This window comes from Leguminivora glycinivorella, chromosome 25 (assembly GCF_023078275.1).
Source record: "Leguminivora glycinivorella isolate SPB_JAAS2020 chromosome 25, LegGlyc_1.1, whole genome shotgun sequence".
Lineage (NCBI taxonomy): Eukaryota > Metazoa > Arthropoda > Insecta > Lepidoptera > Tortricidae > Leguminivora > Leguminivora glycinivorella.
The window spans coordinates 1,050,540-1,070,102 of NC_062995.1; the positions used below are offsets into that span (position 1 = coordinate 1,050,540).

The following is a 19,563-nucleotide window of genomic DNA, read 5'->3' on the forward strand; positions in this document are numbered from 1 at the left end:
TATTTCCCACCGCACGACACACAGCACTCACACACAAACCAAAAGATCTATCTTCGGACCAGTGCGCGGATGTTGTGAGTGCTGTGTGTCGTGCGGTGGGAAATAAACAATAACTAAAAGCGGGTAGATTATATTTATTTGTCTACCCCGAACATTTATATAAATTAATATCGGGTAGTTTTGTGTTGTTTACATCTCCGGTGACACTTTGCTGGAACGTCAGTCTTCCGCGACCACGGCCAGTGCAACCTGGCCGAAACGTTGGGAAAAAAGGTAAAAATAATGTTAATTAATCGCGTTCGACCTGTGTGTGACTTTAAATATGTAGACGACTTTCGGAATTACCCTAATACACCTGTATTTTTTTTATCATAGCAACAGTTACTGTCGATGTCTACAAAAAAGTCAGCGATGGCATTAAAGCTAGGGACATATTACGCGCACGTCCGCGGTCGCGCGTCCGCCGTCGGCGATCTAGACAATGAATATACACTGAACCGTGCAAACTACCGGACGTAGGTCTTGGACGTGGCCTTGAGCGCACGGACGTCCGGATGTCATCTGGCGCGCTGGATATTTTAAAACAGTGCACACCTATCGGTCGCGGACGTCCAAAAAACATGTTCTGCTTTTGTTAACAAACACAAAGACTGCTAAGATTAAGTTTTGTATAATGTGTTTATTTATATGTTTAAAATGTAATGCTATTATGAGTGATCAAGTATTGTAATGAGATGTATAAATGTATATAATTTGTGTTAAATAAACATAAATTTAAGAAAAACAGTTTTTAATTTCGATGATATAATTAAACAGAATTACTTAACATTTGAAAACAACTCTGCTGTATAAATTAGAAAATAACCTGTAAGTAATTAATTAGCGCGACAGCGCCATCTCTCTTCGCTAACTCGTAATCACATGAGTTGATTCAGTTAGGTCGAACTGGTTCCGGTTCTACCTCAGAGATGGCGGGGGGCGCCATAAGCCTTCGGTAATTGTGTCATACCTATACTTGAAAATTTCGACCCTTGCCACCGTGTCCGAATGGCCGAGTGGTTTAGGCATCCGTCGCGATAACGGAGGACGCTGGTTCGAATCCAGCTTTGAACACTTGGAGGCTTAAACAAAGGATACTATAGACTAGACAGCCAAATAATAATACCACTACCGAACGAGATGGTCACATACAAATTATAATAAGAGTGACAGAGAGCAAAATGTTATTGTTTGTCTTTGTCATAGTTTCACTTTTCCGCCGCTGCCACAAACGAGTTTGTGGCAAACAATAACCCTTTACCGCATATTGTTCCACATTTGGCCGTTATAAATTCTACTCTACTGACAACTGTTATAGTTCAAATTTGAACAAATATTGTATACGCCACATGCGGTAAGGGATATGTACGTGACGTCAAGCTTATTATCCGCCCAGATTACGTAGGTTGTTTATGGTAAACTGTCAGCCATTTTTAAAGTACTTCTTAATTTCGCACCATTATTCTATATCTGTCCCTTACGGGTGTACGCTTATGTCAAATCTATAGTATTCTTCATCTGAGCTTGGAGGCCTTGGTCACTTTTTCTTTGTATATGACATTTATTTCAGTTTATAACCTGTAAGTAGTAGCGACAAACAGTTTTTTTTTCTCGCTCATACGTGGAAAAAAATCCAAAGCCGTGGGTGTGGTGCGGTCGTTAGCTATCGTACACACGAGTGGTCTGAATTTATAAAGCTAGGAACAAAACGATACGCGTCCACTGCCGCGATCTAGATAATGAATATACACTGAATTGTGCAAAGTATCGGTCGTAAGCCGGACGTGGACGTGGCTATTGGCCTTGAGCGCACAGACGTCCGGACGTCACCTGGCGAGCTGGATGTTTTGTGACTGTACACACTTAAGCTAGGAACATATTACGCGAACGTCCACCGTCGCGCGACCGCGGACGCGGATCTAGAAAATGAATATACCCTTAACCGTGTAAACTATCGGTCGTCGGTCGTGGACGTGGCCTTGAGCGTACGGACGTCGCTGGATGTTTTGGTCAGCCGAAGCCACGTCCCGAAGATCGAGCACACTGATCGGTCGCGGTCGCGGTCGCGGTAGTATGTTCCTAGCTTTATCAGTCGAGGTCACCAGCCGCGTCCGTGGACGCGTGCGCTTTGTGTTCTTAGCATAGATTTAGAATTATTAAACTAGATTGTGGAATCACATTTTTTGCCATACTAAATTGAACCTTATCACTGAGACAGAAAGGTGATCGTATCAGACTAGCGAAAACGGTCCACATGAGAGGGCATTGTTTGGGCTGGTGTCCCTCTCGCACGTATTGCCAGTGATAATGAGGTTACCATAGTAGTAGTATTTTTATCTGTATATTACCTGACTTTATAACTTCTTATATTATTTTAGGGTTATATTCAAACTAGGGTTTCGATATATTTCAAAGAATTGGAAAATAATTATAATGTAATTATTTTGATGCCAATAAATCAAATATTTGTATAATTAAAAAATATGTTCAAATGGGTATTAGTAGATTTGGTAGTAACTTTGAAAATTGACTGGTATCCCCTATGTATGACAGTGACATAGATTTAGAATTATTAAACTAGATTGTGTAGTTAGGTCAAAAAGTGTGTCCACATGAGGTCATTGTTTGGGCTGGTGTCCCTCTCGCACTTACTGACAATGTCAACATTATTCAGTGACGTCATCACTGTCATACATTGGGGATACCAGTTAATTTTCAAAGTCACTACTAAATCTACTAATACCCAATTAAAGGTATTTTTAATTATACAAATCTTTGATTTATGGGCATTAAAATAATTACATTATAATTATTTTCTAATTCTTTAAAATATATCGAAACCCTACTTTGAATATAACACTAAAATAAAATAAGAAGTTTTGAAGTCAGTTAATATACAGATAAAAATACTACTACTATGGTAACCTCATTAACACTGGTCACACGTGCGAGAGGGACACCAGCCCAAACAATGCCCTCTCATGTGGACCGTTTTCGCTAGCACAGAATATATAATAGTACAAGTACAGAAGGCCCACTGCTTTGATGTTCACGACATGCCGCCTTTTTAAATGCCTACAAAATTCTAACAAAGAAACGAGCCGCACGTGCGCGGCGCCCGGCGATAGGGTTGCCTTTGGACTAAAACGAATTAATACTCAGATAAAATGTTATACTATTATATTCAAGTCTTGGGTACTTTCTAGGTATATATATAGTATTTATAATTTATATATTTTTGTTCATTGAATCTTTTTGGGGGAGTTAATCAGTAGTAGATCTGTTTAAAAATGTCCTATAGTATTTATTTTATTCATGATATCTATTTAACTATGCATTATTAGCCATTCCACACGCGGGCATCGCATATGAACCTTAAAAAAAACTCGCGATGTAATGTAACATTAGAAGGTGCGAGCGTGCATTCCGTGAGAACGCGCGCCACCCCTGATTAGGCCGCGAACTCGCGGCCGCCGGCATGTACTTATAGCGCGGCGATAGAATCGCGGAGTGAGCCGCCCCTGTCGCTAGTCTGATACGATCAACTTTCTCTCTCGGTGATAAGGTTCAATTTAGTATGGCAAAAAATGTGATTGAGCTGTCCCCTGTAAAGATCTTTGGACAGTGATGACGTCACTGAATAATGTTGACATTGTCAGTAAGTGCGAGAGGGACACCAGCCCAAACAATGACTTCTCATGTGGACACACTTTTTGACCTAACTACTCATTCTGGTTTAACTGTAGTTCTATGGTTCTTAGCTTTAATTTAATCAAAGACCTTTACACGGGACAGCTCAATCACATTTTTTGCCATACGAAATTAAACCTTATTACTGAAACAGAAAGTCGATCGTATCAGACTAGCGAAAACGGTCCACATGAGAGGGCATTGTTTGGGCTGGTGTCCCTCTCGCACGTGTTGCCAATGTTAATGAGGTTCCCATATTAGTAGTATTTTTATCTGTATATTACCTGACTTTATAACTTCTTATTTTATTTTAATGTTATATTCAAACTAGGGTTTCGATATATTTCAAAAAATTTGAAAATAATTATAATGTAATTATTTTGATGCCAGTAAATCAAAGATTTGTATAATTAAAAAATAATTTCAATTGGGTGTTAGTAGATTTAGTAGTAACTTTGAAAATTGACTGGTATCCCCAATTTACGACAGTGATGACGTCACTGAATAATGTTGACATTGTCAGCAAGTGCGAGAGGGACACCAGCCCAAACAATTACCTCTCATGTGGACACACTTTTTGACCTAACTAAACAATCTAGTTTAATAATTCTAAATCTATGAATTTGTGGGGATACACACAATATACATATACACAGATTGACATGTGTAGTGCAGTCCTTGAAACAGTACTGTTCTGACAAGAACAGTGATGTTAGTATTGATTGTGAAACATTGAAGCTTGCTCTGAGAAGAGCAGTTTATATTGTCCCGAAAAGGACAGTTTTATCATCGTCCTGACAAGGACAAGACAATCATCGGAGCCTGCAGCATCCTCGTCGAAGTCGTCGTGTCTTCATCTTCAGCGGAGAAACACGCAGCGGAGCGAGGCACGGCGCGCGACGACACGATGTTCACTCCACGGCGGCCGGCGGCGAAAAGGACCCGCGGCCGGAGGTCAATCAGTTTTATTCGCGACCCGCGATCTGTCGCGCATGCGCGGCAGTGGCGCCACTGCCGCGCCGGCGCACCGTTCTCCGCGCGCATGCGCGGGATACCTTTTTCTATCTCTTTCTTACATGTAAATATTATCTCTTTCTCTCTTGATTCAAAATTGTATATAAACAAGCGTTTCTGAAAATAAAATTCATTCCCTTCTGTACATACAACCTGGAGTTTCTCTACATTACCCCAATGGCCTAACCTTCGCCATAGTGGTGACCACCGACTCTGAACCAGCTACAAGAAGAACATTCTGAAGAAAAAGGAAGAAATCAAGCCAGAAGAAATTCAAGATGCCTCCCAAAATCGACGGTGCTACCCCGCAAGAGGAAGAAAACCCTACTACGGCGACCGCTGCAGCAACTACCTTATCCCACGACGTCGCTGCCATATCTCTCTCCCTGCGCGTTCCGCCATTCTGGAGAGACCAGCCCGTCCTATGGTTCTGCAGTTTCGAAGCCGCCACCGCAGAATTGAAGAGGAGCCAGGCACAGCTAGCGCAGATGGTTATCGCACAGCTCGACAAACAAGACATTCAGAACATCAGCGATCTCATCTACTCGCCGCCCGAAGACAACTACTACACGGCGATCAAAAACAGACTGATTTCCGTGTACGAAGAAAGCAACAGCGCGCAGACGAAGAAGCTACTGTCGCAAGTAGAACTCGGCGAACAGAAACCCAGCCAACTCCTGCGACGAATGCAGACGCTGAACAAAGAAAAGTTCCCCGAGTCAGCAATACAGATGATGTGGCTAGACCATCTCCCGCCACACATTCGCTCCGTGCTCACCGTCAGCGAAGCCTTCAAAATCAAGACGACGCTAGAAGATCTCGCACTGCTCGCCGACAAAATGATGGAGCACACGCCATCATCGTCGAACGCAATCGCCGCAGTCTCTTCACACCCCGTCGTACCACCTTCGCTGCCAGCACCACCGCCACCATCTCCGCAGTCTACGTCATCTGTCGATACTCAATTTCTTATCGGCGAGATACGTAGATTGTCACTAGAAGTTGCCGAACTACGCTCAAGACCACGTGACTACAACAATCAACGCTACAGTCGCTCGCATCGCCGATTCCCGTCGCGTTCGCGCCATAACTCGCAATCTCAAGACCGAAGCTCGTCGAGAAACCGAAGACACTCACCTCTGCCGTACTGCAATTACCATCGAAGATTCGGCATGGATGCGCAGAAATGTTCTCAGCCCTGCAGTTTCAAGCCCATACCGCCAGCAAAGTCAGCGTCGGAAAACTAGACGTAACGCTGGCTGCGGCGGAAACCGGCGTTACTATGAAATCTCACCGCCTCTTCGTACGAGACCGCAACAGCAAACTCGTCTTCTTGGTAGACACAGGAGCGAACATCTCCGTCCTGCCAAGAACACCCGGCACGAAGGCGCAAGAACTGCCATTTCAACTTTACGCCGCTAACAACACAGTCATACCTACCTACGGCGAGAAGACACTCGAACTCGACTTGAAACTTCGTCGTCCGTTTCGATGGAAATTCATCATCGCAGCTGTTTCGAAACCCATCATCGGTGCAGACTTCCTCGATCATCATCACATCGTCGTGGATATCACAAAAAGAAGACTCATCGACGGCAAGACGCTACTATACACTGACGCACAACTCTGTACTGACGCTACTATACCTACCGTGCGCAGTATAGACGTGCAACAGTCGTATCACAACATCTTAGCCGACTACCCAGGAACGACACGCCTAACATCGATGAAGCTCAGCCCGAAACACAACGTCGAACATTTCATCGAAACAACTGGGCCACCGCTACACTGCAGACCACGTCCGATCGCACCGCACCGCTACGAACTCGTGAAGAAAGAATTCGCAAACATGATGGAACAGGGTCTATGCAGACCAAGCAAAAGTCCATGGGCATCACCTCTTCACGTCGTACCGAAGAAGAACGGCGAATTACGTGTGTGTGGCGACTACCGACGGCTTAACGCTATCACCAAGCCCGATCGCTACCCTATCCCACGCATACGTGATTTTACCTACCAACTCGCCGGCAAGAAAATATTCTCAACATTGGACCTCAATCGCGCCTATCAACAACTACCTATCGCCGAGAAAGACGTCGAGAAGAGCGCCATCATAACTCCATTTGGCCTGTTCGAATTCCCACGAATGTGTCCCGGACTCAAGAACTGCGGACAGACATTCCAGCGATTCATACACGAAGTACTACGAGATCTCGATTTCGTATTCCCATTCGTCGACGATCTACTTGTCGCATCTACTGACGAATCTACGCACGAACAACATCTACGCACCATACTACGCCGACTCGAAGACTACGGTATCACAATCAACCCGTCGAAGTGCGTATTCGGCCAGTCATCAGTGAAGTTCCTCGGCTACGAAGTCAGCAAAGACGGCATACGCCCACCTACCGAGAAAGTACAAGCTATCATCGACTACCCGAAACCAAGGAATATCGATGAGTTGCGACGATTTCTCGGAATGCTCAACTTCTACCGCGAGAATATCAAGAACGCCGCCATACTACAAGCGCCGCTGTGTGCACACCTGCACGGCGCTAAGAAGAAAGACAAGACCGAGATCAAGTGGAACGACGAGGCCGACGCCGCATTTGCCGCTTGCAAAGTTAGCATACAAAACGCCGCTTTGCTCGCGCACCCATCTCACGACGCCCCGCTAGCCATCTTTAGCGACGCCAGTGACAGAGCCGCAGGCGCCTCACTCAATCAATACGTCAACAACACTTGGCAACCACTCGGCTATTTCTCGAAGAAATTCTCCGACGCCCAGACTCGCTACTCTACATTCGATCGAGAACTACTGGCTATCTACATGAGTACCAAACACTTCCGCAAGATGTGATAGACCTGCACGCCAGATGGGTCGGCAGATCTAGCAACTTACAGTTGGCTTTGCAGGTGAGTTGCTACAGGGCGCGTGGGTCGCTTACCACAATCAAACCTCGGAGATTCTTCACATTCTTTATTATAAAGAACCGGAGAAAAAAGGATTACATTTTCAGGACATCACAGCTGACACTAAACATTAAATTAACTTACGTATGGAGCGCTACATATTGTTAATTAAATTAAAATAAGGACAGAGGAGAGCAATTACGTGCCTATTCCATTGGAGGCCATGACGGAAGAGAAGGAAGGAAACGTCAAAGACCATAAACTTACATATTACTTTCATAGACAATCAGAGCAAGTTTAAGTAGCCAATACAGATGGTATATGGAGATTATATATTCTAACACTTCCCCTTAAGCTCCGTAGACCATTTACTAAACATAACAGAAGCTCACATTCAGGGCTTTACATTCATTAGCTTTGTAAACTCTACATGCTTAACTCTACCTAGTGGTTTAGTAAGCACATCTGCAATCATGTTCTCAGTTGGTAAGTATTTGACATCAGCAAACCCGTCTCGTATTAAATCTTTTACAAAATGATATCTAATATCGATGTGCTTACTTCTCTTATGACAGTATTCTTTACATTCTAGGAGCTTATGTGCACTCTGATTATCATTATAAATTACAATATTGACATTTTTATTTGTAAGCTCAAAAATGAAATTTTTAATAAAACACAAGTCTTTACATACATCCCCAATCGATAGGTACTCAGCCTCAGTAGATGAAAGGGTCACACATTTTTGTTTTCTAGATTCCCAACCTATAGTAGAAGAACCCAGTTTTACAATAAAACCACTATAGGACTTACGGTCCAGCAGATTGTTCCCATAATCTGCGTCTGCAAATGCAGTAATTTTTAAGTCATTACTCCTATAAAAATATAGTGAATGATTTAAAGTGCCTGCTAAATACCTAAGGACGCGCTTGGCTGCCAACCAGTGACTCTTATCAAAAGCATGGTTAAATTGACATAACTGACTGCAAGCAAATGCTATGTCAGGCCGAGTACATACTGAGAGATACATTAAACTGCCTAGCAACTCTCTATAACGAAACATTTCATTATCAAGCAGAGTTGCAGTAGTTGATTCACTTTTATCTAATTTACAATTCAACATCATGGGTGTACTAACAGGCTTACATTTTTCCATGCCAAAGCGTATTAATAACCGTTTAATGTATTCTGTTTGATTCAATTTTAAGATACCTCTCGCTCTGTCACGAACAACACTTATACCTAAACAATTGTTGAGATCTCCGAGATCTTTAATATTATATTCTTTTTCCAATAGATTTAGCAATGAAGTTGCACATTCACGGTCCTGTGTAAACACATAAAAATCATCTACATACAACGCTATTATCGATAATTTATTATTGGACCTTTTTACATACACACAAGGCTCACATTTGCTTTGCACGTAGCCATTATCAGCTAATAATTTATTAACACACAAATTCCACATTCTACTGGCTTGCTTTAAGCCATACAGGCTTTTGTTCAATAAACAAACTTTATTTGGGTCAGAAATGAAACCTTCGGGTTGCTCCATATAAATTGTCTCATCGAGTTCACTATTAAGAAATGCATTAGCCACGTCAATGTGCTTTATGTCCATATCAAGGTCATTCGCCAATGAGAATAAAATTCTCATTGTAGAATGTCTCACGACGGGAGCAAAAACATCATTGTAGTCTTCGCCTTTTCTTTGAGAAAAACCACGAGCAACTAACCGAGCTTTATATTTGTCTTTTCGGAAGCTTCACTTTTGACTTTATATACCCATTTACACTTTACAATGTTTGTGTGTTTTGGTCGGTCTACTAGCCGCCAAACATTGTTGTTAACAAGAGCATTATATTCTTTTTGCATTGCAGCTTTCCAATTATCACAGTTATCAGATGCCATTGCTTCATGATAGAAAAGGGGCTCAGATTCAATATGAGCCATAAGGGATAAATCATAATCACCATACCTGTTGGGCATGATACCCCGTGTACTTCTGATGGGGCGTCCCGTGCTTGGCTGAGCGATGACATCATGCTCAGATGCTGGCGACTGCTCCTCAGATTCCTCACCATCACTGCACGACAGGAATTGGTGGTCAGGTGGGCTCATGGTCCACTCTGAACTCTCAGCACCGCCTTCTGTTGGCGACTGCGCCACACGCTGCTCCCCACCATCGCTAGATGAAGCTGGCTCTGCATTCAGGGGCTCGACCCGCATACTGGTGGCCTCATCACCAGTGCAGGGCTCCGACACTGAAGTTTCTGAAACATTATAATGTTTGGATGAGTCATAGGGTACAATATCATTGTTATTGTGCACTATTTCTTTATTAAAATTGTTATCATTCTGGGAGATCTCATTATTTAAAACATTGTCATTAATTAAAATAATATGATTATTTAAAATATTATTATTCATTGAAACATCATTATTTAGAATATTATTATTCATATTAGAATCATTCATCACAGTTTCAATAAAATGTACAGATCTCGCCTTAATGACTTTAGTAGGATTTTTGGGATCAATTAATCTATACCCTTTAGATTCCTCACAATAGCCCACAAAGATACATTCTTTGGACTTTTCACTGAACTTGGAACGTTTACAATCAGGTATATGGCAGAAGGCTTTGCATCCAAATACCTTTAGGTGGCTCAGGTCCACTTTGGATCCTGACCATAGTTCCTCTGGAGTGGCACCAGGCACAGCGGCAGTGGGTGACCTATTTTTAATATATATCGCTGTCATGACAGCCTCACCCCAATACCGCATGCCTAAGCCAGAATCTATCAGCATGCACCGTGCCTTGGTGACCAAGGTCAAATTCAGACGCTCCGAGACGCCATTTTGGCTAGGGCTGTAAGGTATAGTTGTTTGATGAACAATCCCACAATCAGCTAAATACTTGTCAAACCTACTATTACAATATTCAGCTCCTCCGTCAGATCTCAAACATAAGATCTTATGGCCTGTCTGTCGTTCTACTAAATTTTTAAATTCAATAAATTTGCTCATAACTTCACTTTTATATTTTAATAAATAGCCATATGTTTTTCGACTGAAATCATCTGTAAAAGTCACTAAGTAACGTGAACCCCCCAAGTTGACTCCTCCATAGGACCACAGACGTCAGAATGAACTAATGCAAGCAATTTTTGTGCCCTCCTAGCTTTACCTTTAGGAAAACTTTTAACCTTTTGCTTCCCCTTAATACAAGTCTCACAATCCTTTAGCTCACAATCTTTAACAGAAGCATTTAAGCCATAGGACATATTAAGAAGTTCACACATACCTGCTTTGCTTAAATGTGACAGCCGTCTATGCCAGATGTGCGCAGGCACATCCGAGGTTGTAAGAGCACAATCATGCTCCCTCGTAGCATCCACGGCAGCACAAGAAGTGTACTCCTTGCTTGTAGGGGTGTGGTGGCTCTGCACACATGCTGGGGTATTCTTGTTCTGTGGATTGAAGTTACTTACACAATCTAACACATAAATACCTTTACTACCAGAAGCAGTGGCTAAACATTGCTGCAATTTGTTAAAAATATAACACTTGTCATTTGAAAATAGAACTATGTGGCCCTTCTTGGTTAACTTACGTACAGACAACAAATTAGTTGCTATTTGGGGGACATACATTACATTTTCAATAGTTCTAACAACATTGTTTTCTAAAATTACTTCTACAGTTCCTAAACCAAGGCATTGCACAGTTTCTTTATTGGCTACAGTTACAACACTGGTAAAACTTTTATCAAGAGTTTTAAAATAATGTTCATGCTTACACATGGAGTTGGTACACCCAGAGTCCACAATCCAGTCTTCGGAGCTATACGCAGCAAGAGCAGACACTGTTAAACCATGTTGAACACTGTCACTATTTTTCTTGTCTCTCTTGAACTTAAAACATTTCGACTTATGGTGATTAGGCTTCTTACAGTAACTGCAGATTATTTTCTTCGAAGTAGTTTTGGTAAATAATGCTGCATTAGCCTTATCGCTGTCATTAGTGGTGCGTCGAAACTCCTCTTGAAGTAGTCGGGCTCGTACCATCTCGCTTGTTAAAGTTTTAGTAAGACTAGCAGCCTCCAAGCTCGAAACCAGGACGTCATACTCCTGTGGCAGCCCCGACAGTAGTAGCTCAGCAACCTCTGCATCTTCTGTTGTGCGGCCAATATCATCTAGCTTTTGAACAAGCGTTGTGACCGCCTCAATGTATTGTTGCATAGAACTATAATCTGTATAACTTGCCCGGTGTAGTTGCCTCAGCAGCACGACCCGCCTGTAGAGACCTTTATCTTCAAAAATCTGTTGTAAATTGCTCCATGCTTTCTTAGCTGTGTCAGCTGTCCGTAAATGTTGTATGCAATGCGGTTTTACCGAAAGACATATTCTTGCCAGAGCACGTTGAATCTTAGTTGTGTCTGTCTCGAAGCCTTCCACCGCCGACCACAAACCTTCCATGATTAATGCGTGCCGCATACAGAATTTCCAGTTTAGATAATCATTCACTCCGTCCAGTTTGTCGAACGAGAACGTAGCGTGAGGCGTTCGCTCATTCTCGCTTGTAGTTGCCATGTTGAGTGTAGGTTAAGTGAGGTTAGGTTACCATGCGCTGTGGCCGATCGTCGTCGTCTTCCTGTTCTCGACGATTAACGCTGGGACCGGAACCTGATAGACCTGCACGCCAGATGGGTCGGCAGATCTAGCAACTTACAGTTGGCTTTGCAGGTGAGTTGCTACAGGGCGCGTGGGTCGCTTACCACAATCAAACCTCGGAGATTCTTCACATTCTTTATTATAAAGAACCGGAGAAAAAAAGGATTACATTTTCAGGACATCACAGCTGACACTAAACATTAAATTAACTTACGTATGGAGCGCTACATATTGTTAATTAAATTAAAATAAGGACAGAGGAGAGCAATTACGTGCCTATTCCATTGGAGGCCATGACGGAAGAGAAGGAAGGAAACGTCAAAGACCATAAACTTACATATTACTTTCATAGACAATCAGAGCAAGTTTAAGTAGCCAATACAGATGGTATATGGAGATTATATATTCTAACAAGATGTTCGAGGGACGTGAATTAATAATATTCACCGATCACAAACCTCTCACCTACGCATTTACGAAGATAACTACAAACAACGAGTCACCGCGCCGCACCCGTCAGCTGTTGTACATCAGTGAATTCACAACCGATATACGACACATTCCCGGAACTCAAAACGCAGCCGCTGACGCCCTATCTCGCATCGAAGCCATCGCCTGTCCATCTCCGATCGACTACAAACTACTAGCAGAAGCGCAAGAGCGAGATAGCAACAACATTCAAACACTCGCCCAGCAACAAAACCTAACTTTCAAGCAAGTTGAAATTCCCGGAACCACCGTCAAGCTATTCTGCGAAACATCGACGCCGCATTTACGACCTTATGTACCCGAGGAGCATCGCCGCGCCGCCTTCAACGCTGTACACAACATAAGTCATCCCGGAGTGAGAACGTCACGAAAACTAGTCAAACAGCGATACTTTTGGCCCGGTCTAAACGCCGATGTAGGCAAATGGGCAAAAGTATGTGTACACTGCCAGCGCGCGAAGATACAGCGACATACCTCAAGCCCTCTCGGAAGTTTCCCGCCAACTACAAGGTTCGAACATATACACATCGACCTTGTGGGACCTCTACCGACCGCCGCCAGTGGACATCGATACCTACTCACCATGATCGACCGTGCAACAAGATGGCCCGAAGCGATCCCGCTAATCGAAATCACAGCCGAAGACGTCGCGAAAGCACTATACGAAGGCTGGATTTCCCGCTTCGGCTGCCCCGCTACCATAACGACCGACCAAGGACGTCAGTTCGAAAGTCGAGTATTCGCATCACTCACGCGATTACTCGGCATCGAAAGAACGCGATCGACACCCTACCATCCTGAGTCGAATGCTATGATCGAGCGTTTTCATAGAAGTCTGAAAGCCGCACTAAAAGCTAGACTACAAACGGAGAAGTCATGGATCGACGTCATACCTAGCGTGCTACTTGGACTACGTGCCGCACTTCGCACCGACACCGGAGTTAGCCCAGCCCTACTAACCTACGGCTGCAGTGTACGACTACCCGGAGAGCTACTCACACCTACGCGTGACGTCACTATGGACCCAGACTTCGTGGAAAATCTACGAGCAACAATACGAAGCCTAACGCCGACGCCGACGATCCCGCATAGCACCAAGAGACCTATCTTCATTCATCGCGATCTACACACATGCGAACAAGTATTCGTACGAGTCGACGCTGTAAGGAAGCCGCTACAAGCACCCTACGACGGACCCTACCGAGTACTCAAGCGCACCGACAAAGTATTCACTCTGCAACTACCTAACCGGCAAGTGAATATTTCGATCGACCGCCTAAAACCCGCATTCATCATCGCCGACACCGAGCAAGAAGATATACCTACAACGATCGCAACGCAAATACCTACTACAAGTTCAACAGCGAATATACCTACAACTCCGAGCACACCTACAACTACGAGTACAACTTCGAGCACAATCAACATACCTATACCTACAACTTCGAGCGCAACGAACACAAGTACGAGAATGCCTACTGCCACAACAACGAAAAAAGCTACACAACTTACAACACCATCGAGTCTACCGACATCACAACAGGACAACAACAACAAACAACAGAAAAATGGAATCCTGAAAAGAAATGGACCCGACTCAACGACCACACCCTCAAGGACGAACAACACAACTCGCCGAGGCCGCACGATCCGCCTGCCGGTACGCTTCGCTTGAGGAGGAATCCTGTGGGGATACACACAATATACATATACACAGATTGACATGTGTAGTGCAGTCCTTGAAACAGTACTGTTCTGACAAGAACAGTGATGTTAGTATTGATTGTGAAACATTGAAGCTTGCTCTGAGAAGAGCAGTTTATATTGTCCCGAAAAGGACAGTTTTATCATCGTCCTGACAAGGACAAGACAATCATCGGAGCCTGCAGCATCCTCGTCGAAGTCGTCGTGTCTTCATCTTCAGCGGAGAAACACGCAGCGGAGCGAGGCACGGCGCGCGACGACACGATGTTCACTCCACGGCGGCCGGCGGCGAAAAGGACCCGCGGCCGGAGGTCAATCAGTTTTATTCGCGACCCGCGATCTGTCGCGCATGCGCGGCAGTGGCGCCACTGCCGCGCCGGCGCACCGTTCTCCGCGCGCATGCGCGGGATACCTTTTTCTATCTCTTTCTTACATGTAAATATTATCTCTTTCTCTCTTGATTCAAAATTGTATATAAACAAGCGTTTCTGAAAATAAAATTCATTCCCTTCTGTACATACAACCTGGAGTTTCTCTACATTACCCCAATGGCCTAACCTTCGCCATAAATTTAATATGTCAAATGTCATGACGACGGGTATTTTTTCAAATCTATGAAAACGTCACTCAGCTCAATCAAATAAATTTGTAGAGAAGAGTAACATTTAGTTTCTGTGCAGTGAAAAGTGGATAAACACGGTAGGAATTATGTTTTGATTTAAGTCATGTTAATATTTGGTTTGATTACAATTTCACACTTCACATAGTTTACAAGTTACTTTGTAGTTGACTAAAACTCTTTATTTACATGAACATAATTTACATAATTATATAAATTTAGGAAACTAAGACTAAACTTAAAAGCTAGCTAATGTCTAAAATAGGCTCTTGAGGCATTTTACCAAGGATACTGGCGACATTTCCTCGCTGTATCGCAATGCTGATACTTTGTGCGAGGAATACAAAAGTCTTGGCAAAGTATACCTCTTAGTACTTTTTGGCGTAGAAACTCTAGGTCACAAGGACAAGTTTTTTACAGAAATCGCAAAGCGTCTGGTTGAGGTAACTGGTGACAGAAGAGCTGGCAACTTCCTCGCACAAAGTATCAGGATTGCGATACAGTGAGGAAATGTTGCCAGTATTCTTGGTACAATGCCTCAAGGGTCTAGTTATTGACTTGATTGATATTAACATTATTATAATTAAAAAATAAATACGTTATATTAACCCTCAATAGTTAAGTCTAATTGTTAGACTTTACTTTGAAATTTAGTTATTAATTTTCTGGGTAACCTGAAAACCAGTGCCGCGTCTATAAGACACGGTGTACGCTGAGTGGCATCCTATTTGGTGCACTAGTTATTAATTACTTGGTTTTATCATCTCGTCTCTGGGTTTTGGCTGATTATTGAGAGCAACAGTCGTGAGCTCTCAGGTGACTTTTATCATGTATCTCTATGCCAAATAAATATTTTCTTTCTTTCTATAATATTACCAAGAGGCATCAGTAAAACCTTGGTTTTATTGGTAAATCCTTGTTTTTTATTTGTCAAATTACATTGTTTATGTCCTATACTAACCAAAATTAAGAGATTTATACATACACAATTACACATTTCAAAAACTTAAACCTGTTGACTCTCCCTTCCCTGTATATTCTGGAAGTTGCATCATTTGTGAGAAAAAAACCTGCATTTATTTAAATTTTGTCAAAATCCTCGCCGCCATCAGTATCTAGAACTTCCAGAACCTAAATTAGAAATATTTAAAAACGGACCATATTACAGAGCCATCAATGTCTATAATAAAATCCCCACACACTCAAAAAACTGAAAAACTAGACTCAATCTTTATAAGCCAACTTAAATCTATACTGGTGGATAAATGATACTATAAAATAGCAGATATTTTAGATGGTGATACAATGTAGTTTTATAGTACTTCAAACATAACATTCTGATCATAAATATTATAAATAAGCAAAATGTATAATTATTAGTATTACATACATACCTACATACAATCACGCCTGTATCCCATAAAGGGGTAGGCAGAGCACATGAAACTACTAAAGCTTCAGTGCCACTCTTGGCAAACAAAGGGTTGAAAGAAAACGAAACTGTGACATTATTATTATTAGTATTAGTTAGTACCTAAATGACACATTTGTACTTTGCTACACCCTTATCAGGGTTCATGTATGTAATGCAAATAAATTCTCTATTCTATTCTATTCTCACATTGTATATTGTACAATCAGGGCACTCTCTAAACCAGTTTTTTGAGTGATTATGAAATAAAATTTGCAACATTTATTGTATTTCAGGAATCATGGCTCAATGTAGAAGCAATTTTAATCAAATCAAGGACTCTGAGAAAAACCTGCCTGAAATGGAAGTGTGTGAGGCGACATACCTCATTATAGACTCTGTGTCTACTCAATATGTGGAGTCTGATGTCAAAAATTCAAATACAAATCATGATGATACAAAAAACGCTGGGATTATTCAAGCAATTAACAATATAGAGCTTGCAGAGTCTACTTCTATACAGAAGACTGATGAGAACATTCAAACATGTGCTCAGAATACAGATACTGTTTCTACGAACAAAAATCCCAAAACTCGGGTAAAAAAACCATTTATACCACCAGTAGTGCCAACATCTAGCCGATGCCGTAACATTTTCAATAAAGTCCAAGAAATATTAGAGCCACAGACAGATAGAATGAACAGACCTGTGTCTAATATTGCTGAACAATTTAAAAACCATACTAAAGAGACATATGTAGAATTACTATGCAAGATTGAGAGTTCTCTTCAAGTGAAAGAGATTGATGGTGCTATACAAGTGAAAGTGACGAATAAGATACTTAACATACCAATTGATCACTTTCATAGTTATTTGCATAATGAAAATGACGTCCGGTGCATTGTGTGCCATATCTCTATTCCTAAAAGCGATATAGATTAGGGTGGAGCGAAAAAACACTTTTCTGGAATTAGCAAACCTAATAGTTATCAATCAATGCCCCTTAGTCTATGAAGCCTTTGTGCAAATTTTCAGCTTTTTAAATCAACATCTTCTGCCTCCGCATTAGGGTTGAAATTTTGAAAATCTCATACAAACCTAAAAATTCAACTTTCAGATAAAAAAAAAATTCGCCAATATTATGTTTAGTATATGTTATTGATACATATCATTATGAGAAACTACAAAATGTTGCGAAAATAGCGTCAAGAATCGCCAAAGTTTGTCTAGTTTCAGTACAATCGCCAAAATAGCCGCTAAAATACTGAAAATTGGCAATTTTTAACGCTATTTTCGCAATTTTTGGTAGTTTCTTGTAATAATATGTATCAATAATGTATACTGAACATAATACTGCAGAAAAACATTTTTTATCTAAAAGTTGAATTTTCAGGTTTGTATGAAATTTTCAAAATTTCAAACCTAATGCGGAGGCAGTAGATGTTGATTTAAAAATCTGAAAATTTGCACAAAGGCTTCTTAGACTAAGGGGCATTGATTGATAACTATTAGGTTTGCTAATTCCAGAAAAGTGTTTTTTCGCTCCACCCTAATATAGATATGCACAAATATGAAGTGCGTCATATGAATAATCTGATAAAGACTGTAGATTGTAGCGGTTTGAGAAAGGTAAGCAATTATACTAATATCCTTTTTCTTTGCCTTCTTGAGACTCAGTCAATCTGTGTGAGAAAAGAACTGAGAATGTCCTATAATAATCCGCTTTCCATCAGGCGGGCCGTATACCTGTTTGCCACCGACGTGGTATAAAAAAAAAAAAAAATATTAAAAAAAAAATCATTTATTTCGGACAATTAAAATCCATATCATATTACATTAAATAAAATTTACAATTTACATCACATTACATTATATAATATTAAATTATAGTTATATTAATATTCGATTAAATTAAATTATATTGTCTTCGGTTACCGCGATAGTTATTCATGAAATAAAACTGTGGTTCATTAATATTTCTTGTATGTGGGTAGCTTTTGCACATTGTAATTTTTCCTCAGTCACCCAGTGACCAATGCTGTAAAGTGATACGTCGGGATGGATTGTATAGTATATTGTGCAACAAGGGAGGTAAGGGGGATTTTGTCAACGAGTGTTAATAATTCGCGACAGCCGCAGGCTGGAGAGAGTTATAGACACGAGTTTACAAAATCGTTACCTCCTGAGTTACACACAATATTTTTCATCACATTTGAGAGGAAAACACAGAAAAAAAATCTTAAGGCAAAACCTTCAATGAATGGCGGTGTTTTACTGCCCGTTGTTATGGCCACACGGTCAAGCGCAAATCGAGATGGCCGTCACAATTTCCTGCCAGATTGCAAATTATAACGATTTATCTACGTGCAATTTACAAAATAAATGTAAAACACACTGAAATAATTGAAAAACATAAATAAAATGCATTTTTCATACCATATAATATTCTTTTATAGCTTAATAGTCAAATTTTAGCTGTGCAAAAAAAATCCTTTGAAGTATTGTACGGATTGTATTAATTTTTAAAACTAAATCCATTACTCCCTTGGGAATAAAATAGTACATTATTCTTCAGTACACGTAGACGCAATGAGACCTTTAAACAGCAGATGTGATGAAAACATTATTCTATTCTATATCCTCCTAGACTATATGTTTTGAAATTTTATACATTCATTGAGAGTTTTGTTCCATTTATACTCATTTTTTGCCAAGCTGTATATATTTATGACCATAACTAGGAATTTGTCAAGTATAGCTTGTGCCTGTGAATTGATATGTGAGTGTGTTTAGTAAAACGTCCCACTTGGTCGGTTACCATTAAGGCGACCCGCCGATAAAGATTTACTTCTATCTTTATATGAAGAAACTGACAAAGCGGCTTTATGACAATCGACAAAGTGGGACGTTTTCCCGTGCACACTCACATATGTAGTACACTAACGTTACATACATGCATTTTAAATTAATGCTTATTTTCATTATTTGCAGGTTGAGTTTT

At 41.2% G+C, this 19,563-nt stretch overlaps 1 protein-coding gene across 1 annotated transcript; it reads right to left on the bottom strand.

The window, feature by feature from the left end:
* Positions 1 to 7,713: 7,713 nt before the first annotated feature.
* Positions 7,714 to 11,906, bottom strand: LOC125239487. The gene is made up of 4 exons (XM_048147101.1): positions 11,730 to 11,906; positions 11,465 to 11,530; positions 10,970 to 11,135; positions 7,714 to 9,935 (listed from the first exon to the last, which is right to left on the bottom strand). Exons 1-4 carry the CDS (start codon positions 11,904 to 11,906, stop codon positions 9,394 to 9,396), a joined length of 951 nt encoding a protein of 316 aa, XP_048003058.1. The 3' UTR covers positions 7,714 to 9,393.
* Between the last annotated feature and the right edge of the window lie 7,657 nt (positions 11,907 to 19,563).

Excerpts from the sequence above, each read along its gene's own strand:
- LOC125239487 (XM_048147101.1), bottom strand. The coding sequence starts at position 11,906 with ATGCAACAATACATTGAGGCGGTCACAACGCTTGTTCAAAAGCTAGAT. Across the intron at positions 11,531-11,729 it reads AAACTTTAACAAGCGAGATG|TGTCTGCTCTTGCTGCGTAT; the intron begins GTACGAGCCCGA and ends ATGGTTTAACAG. Across the intron at positions 11,136-11,464 it reads TGGGTGTACCAACTCCATGT|AACAAGAATACCCCAGCATG; the intron begins GTAAGCATGAAC and ends TTCAATCCACAG.